Raw genomic sequence first — 5,841 nt, 5'->3', positions numbered from 1 at the left:
AACCAGTCTATATATCACAGAAAAAGAAAGGGGGGGCCCCCCATAAGTCAACCAGTCTATATATCACAGAAAAAGGGGGGGCCCAAAAGTCAACCAGTCTATATATCTCAGAAAAGGGGGGGGGGGGGCCTGAGACTCAGCACTTAGTGTATGAAAAAGCCCACATTGACAATTCAGTAGCGTACCTGCTTTCGTTTCCTCCTCCTTTTTCCACAGTTTGACTTTCTCTCCCCTGGGTAAGGCACTTAGTGTGATTTCTGAAGAAGACTGAAGGGAAGTCTGCGGGAACTTGGCTACCGGCTTCCCAAGCACTACCGCAGCTTTCCTACACACGTGCTTGATGCGGGGCCCTCGTCCCTCGGAGGCTGGGGACGAGGCAACACTCTCGGGCGAGCTAGGCAATGGACCAGCTGCTGAAACACCTTCCTCTGACCCGTCTTCTGTCTGTCCAGGGGGTGACATCAATCCTTCTGTGGTCAGATCAACAGACAACACATTTAAATGTCTAGTGTCCATGTGTAGATACATTCAATAATAAATGTCTGGTGTCCATGTGTAGATACATTCAATAATAAATGTCTGGTGTCCACGTGTAGATACATCCAATAATCAATGTCTGGTGTCCACGTGTAGATACATTCAATAATAAATGTCTAGTGTCCATGTGTAGATACATTCAATAATAAAAGTCTGGTGTCCACGTGTAGATACATTCAATAATCAACGTCTGGTGTCCACGTGTAGATACATTCAATAATAAAAGTCTGGTTTTCACGAGTAGCTACATTCAATAATAAATGTCTGGGGTCCACGTGTAGATACATTCAATAATAAATGTCTTGTGTCCACGTGTAGATACATCCAATAATCAACGTCTGGTGTCCACGTGTAGATACATTCAATAATCAATGTCTGGTGTCCACGTGTACATACATTCAATAATAAATGTCTGGTGTCCACATGTAGATACATTCAATAATAAATGTCTGGTGTCAACGTGTAGATACATTCAATAATCAATGTCTGGTGTCCCCGTGTACCTACATTCAATAATAAATGTCTAGTGTCCATGTGTCGATACATTCAATAATAAATGTCTGGTGTCCATGTGTAGATACATTCAATAATAAATGTCTAGTGTCAACGTGTAGATACATTCAATAATAAATGTCTGTTGTCCACGTGTAGATACATTCAATAATAAATGTCTGGTGTCAACGTGTAGATACATTCAATAATAAATGTCATACAACTTTCTCTCTTTCATTCAATATTTTTCACTTCGATGTTTGTGATAGGATAAGTGACAATAATTCTCTGTACAGGGAAACTTTTGCCTCGTCTATCTTTTGCCCTTCATCAGTATATTCCCTATTTGCCCCGTGTTAATTTCACCCTTCATCAGTAAATTCCCTATTTGCCCCGTGTTAATTTCACCTTTACAATTGGTTTCTATGTAGGAGTTGTTGTTATTAAAATTTGCTCTGATAATAAATTCACCCTCATTTATGGAGGATGAAATAGTCCTAATTTAAATTATGTAAAAATTGCCCAAGCATGCAGTAATCTACAAAATGACAAATATTTTCACTGGATATATTTTATCGACCGAGAAAATTACAGTTATGGTTTGTTACCCGTACCCTCTGCTGAGTCTCCTTGGATAAGTTTCTTGGTTGGTGATTCCTTCAATGGTTTAAGTTTATCCTCCGCGGGAAACACCTCCTGACATCTCAGGTACCGGCAGAACACACACCGTCGTATATCTGTACTACAGTTACCTGTAATTAAGGTAAAACGTACCACTAAATCAGTTATATTCCTGAAGAAGAGTTCAACTCGTTGGGTTTTTACTTTTCAGTGTTTGAAGAGAGGTTATCCTTCCGACTCAGGTCTCATTTGCAGGAGGATTTCAAGATTTGTTTCTTTAACCCTTTCAACCCTAGGAAACTTAACCCTTTCACCCCTATGTAGCTTTAGTAGACTCTACCATGCATTGATATTGGTGAGTCCATTATGGTTTACAGTGGTGAAAGGGTTAAACCCACTATTAATTGGTCATCGGTTAATTCTGGGAAATTAATGATCGGTCATAAAACTTCAACAGATTCCAAACAGTATGTGAATTCCAGTGTTCTAGCTGTAGACAAGATCAGGTTCAAGTCATCAGTTGAGAAGGGAGAGTAAGCTATGATGTTACTCACACACCAAACAACTTAACTGATGGAGCAAATTATAATAGTGACATAATAAAATTGGATGCCCGTGTGCTCCATGATGTAGCATATATAGGCAAAAAAGAAACGTGATCTTTTTTCTTTCGAGATAAAAGTAGAAGATAGGATTAATATCGTTCTTTCCTGATGTAAAACAATTCTAAACTTTTTGTTTACCGTTACAGAAAAAGTCTTTCTCTTTGGCCCGCTTCATATGGACCCTGTAGAATCTCCGACAGCCGTCACAACACGGGACGCCGTAGTAGTTACGCCGCCTCAGTGGGGGCAGGTTGGAATCCTTACACACAGCACAAACCACACCTGCACGGGCACGGCCAGAAAGTCCTGTCAGAAAAACAAGTTATCAGCGTGTTTACAGATCTAGGTAATAATTACTCAATATAGCCGTAGTAATTATGTATCACATACCCTAGTGTCACCACGTGGTAATTATGTATCACTAGTGTCACCACGTGGTAATTATGTATCACATACCCTAGTGTCACCATGTGGTTATTATGTATCACATACCCTAGTGTCACCACGTGGTAATTATGCAGTGCTCCAGATAACTTTTGAACACGTTTTTTTTACCCCTTCCTCACCAAAGTGGAGGGGTGAAAACTTAAGTTTTGAAACATGAAGTGCTTTAAAAGCAACGTTACCTGAAAATGTTGAAAAGACGTTGAATCATTTGTATGTGTTAAACTTTTAATATAGGGTTAAGAATGACTCAAATTCATATTTTTGTGTTGTCTAGACATGTGGTATTTTATTTCCATTTCACTGTGAACACAATCACAGTGAAATGGAAATAAAATGCCACATATCTATTCAAAATGGGGTCGGAAAATATCATAATAGGGTGTGGCATGAAACATTACAAATCGTTATCGAAGCGTGCAACCGTTTGTGGATGGAAAAACCACTTCCCCTGGCTGACGTCACAGTCCAGACTGTTGGTCAAACGGATGGCCAAACCTGGTTGAACTTGAAATGTTCGTCGTGCTCCAAACACAAGAAGGACAACGTTTTCACAAAGGGCTGCTCAAATATTCAAAAAAGTGCCCTTACCCGACACGAACAATCAGAGTATCAGTTGTCCGCTATTGAAAGTATCACAAAAGAAACTTCAATTAAAAAAAGAAACACGCTTCGTGAAACGGTCACAACATTAATGGAAGACATCGACGATGATGAAGTTACTGAGAGTAAAACAAATAGCGATTGTTTTAAAAGCGTCATGATTCAATTCTCGCTCATATAAGCGTTTGTAACAGAAGTACTATGCAAGCGTACGTGCAAGTGTCTCAGTGACTCACTTGTAAGCGTATTATAATCTGCTACATTGGTCCCGGAGACTGACGCAATGTTTCGGATTTTGCTTGCGTGAATTAAGCAAGTTCATTTTTTTCTTTTGTGTAATTTGTGAATTATCGGGCGTGAATACGCATTCACGCAAGCTATCTGGAGCACTGTTATGTATCACATACCCTAGTGTCACCACTTGGTAATTATGTATCACATACCCTAGTGTCACCACGTGGTAATTATGTATCACATACCCTAGTGTCACCACTTTTCCAGAGGTACAGTACTACTTTGTTGGTACCACTTATTTATTTCTACCCAATTGTGAAGTCCCTGCGGTTTGTATTTTTCCACGTATCTAACGACTATGCCCTACCCAAAGTTCCTGCAGTTTGTGTTTTTCCCTTCATCCAACGCCTATCCCCTACCCAAAGTTCCTGCAGTTTGTGTTTTTCCCTTCATCCAACGCCTTTCCCCTACCCAAAGTTCCTGGGGTTTGCGTTTTCCCCTTCATCTAATGGCTATCCCCTACCCCAAGTCCCTAGCAGTTTGGTCTTAACACTTACCTAACTTTGCCTCTGTCCATCTGGATGTGTTGTTAACACTTAAGGATTTCCATCCCATTCCCCAGCCCCTGGGAGTTCCTTCCTACCACTTATCTGACTCCCCGCCATGATCCCCAGTCCCCGGGGTTCTTCATTATCTCTTACCTAGCTCCTCTGTATGGCCCCCAGCCCCTCGGGGTACACTCCCTAGGGAGACGTCTTTACAACTTACCTAATTCCTTGCCATGATCCGCAGTCCCTGGGGTTCCTAATTACCACTTACCTAACTCCTCTCCATGGTCCCCCGCCCCTAGGGGCTCATCCTTAGCATCCATGTAGCTCTTCGCTACACCTGCAAACGTGGAGTAGCCAGACATCTTGCTGAATCCTCCGACCGCTGAACCCTGCTTTAGCCTCATCTTCTCCAGCTTGGCTTCCATTTTTATTTCCTGCAAGTGATAGCACAATTGCAAAAAACATATCAGATTTTTTTTTTTAGTTCAAAAGAGAAATAAACATTCACAGTAGCACTTCTGTCTCCTTTCATCTGACTCTGAGTTGGAATGAAGGGTTTTTAAGCTACATCAATAACCAGCACTTTATGGTAGTCTTTATGTTACTGTTGTTTTTCACTCTGCTGGGAAGAATTTTAAGGTCAATCTGGACAGCACTGGACTGGTACCTGTACTACCGGATTCAACTCCTGACCTTGCTTATGGAGGCTCTTTGAAACTATGACCTTGTTTACTCATAAAATATCAAGTAAATTATTTGTAATTCAAAACATGAATGCTAATTATTAAAATATCATGTATGATTTTTAAACTGAAATTTTGATTTGATGACAGAGGCACAGATAAGGATCAAACTATACCTATTATACCTATACTTATCAAAACCTATAAAATAGAAATCAAATTATTCGAGAAGACTACCTTTTTGAGGGTGGAATTAAAGCAAGAGGCGTACAACCCATGTTTCAAATGGCCTTACTACAGGTATACAAACCTTCTTGAGTGTTCGTGCAAAATCAGCCTTTGACCTATTGAGGGCAGATCGACTAAGCTGGAGTTTAGCCTTTCGTAAAATGTTGTGTCCTTTGCGCCGCGTGGCCAGAGCCTCCTTTTCCAGTGCCTCCAGCCTCTGTCTCTCTGAGAGGGCGCTTCGTCCACTAACGCCAAATTTGGGTGGCGCAAAAATTGGTGATGTTGGTAGTTTAGATGTGACAGCACCTGCAAGCTTCGAGGGCGTGAGGTGTACTCTCTTCAACTCGGATGTCTGGGCTTTCTCGGCCTCTATCGTTTTACGTGCCTCAAGTTTTTTCTCAAATGATTTGACCTGAAAGGCCTGAATACGTTCGTCTGTGAGTTTGATGCGGACCTTAAGACTTGGCTTCCGGGCTCGCTTTCCCTCGATTATTAATGGTTGGTCGTAAAGTGACAGGGTCTGTCCTGCTGAAATTCATAACAGAGATAATCGCTGACATGGGTACAATATCAAAGTTGAATACAACATAACTGAACCAAAACAAATTAAATGGTTCACGTATGTAAGTTGGTTGGTCATTCAGAAAACTGCTGTTTGGCTTGTAAAAATTATAATTTTTTAAATATGAATAAGTGAATCAATACCAAAATTTATGAGTTTACATTTAATACTTTTCGATAAATATTGAAAAAGATCAATCCAAGCAAATATCTTATTGTATTTAAGTATTTCATATACGAGGAATTATTACTGAAGTCACTAGTAAATGTAGCTAGCACCTT

At 40.4% G+C, this 5,841-nt stretch overlaps 1 protein-coding gene across 2 annotated transcripts in view; it reads right to left on the bottom strand.

Annotated features, from left to right (window-relative positions):
• The window catches only part of LOC110462400, a 64,741-nt gene that overhangs the window by 53,007 nt on the left and 5,893 nt on the right, over window positions 1-5,841 (bottom strand). Inside the window, exons 3-7 of one of the 2 annotated variants that reach the window (XM_021516351.1) lie at window positions 5,081-5,526; window positions 4,356-4,521; window positions 2,394-2,561; window positions 1,644-1,781; window positions 186-470 (exon numbers count right to left, since the gene is read on the bottom strand). In XM_021516351.1, the coding sequence (XP_021372026.1) occupies window positions 186-470; window positions 1,644-1,781; window positions 2,394-2,561; window positions 4,356-4,521; window positions 5,081-5,526 (1,203 nt within the window). The remainder of the gene's footprint in view (window positions 1-185; window positions 471-1,643; window positions 1,782-2,393; window positions 2,562-4,355; window positions 4,522-5,080; window positions 5,527-5,841) is intronic. The other variant, XM_021516352.1, reaches the window with a different exon arrangement.

This window comes from Mizuhopecten yessoensis, unplaced genomic scaffold (assembly GCF_002113885.1).
Source record: "Mizuhopecten yessoensis strain PY_sf001 unplaced genomic scaffold, ASM211388v2 scaffold10781, whole genome shotgun sequence".
Lineage (NCBI taxonomy): Eukaryota > Metazoa > Mollusca > Bivalvia > Pectinida > Pectinidae > Mizuhopecten > Mizuhopecten yessoensis.
The sequence above is the reverse complement of the archived record's forward strand: the minus strand, read 5'-3'. Positions and strand labels throughout refer to the sequence as shown.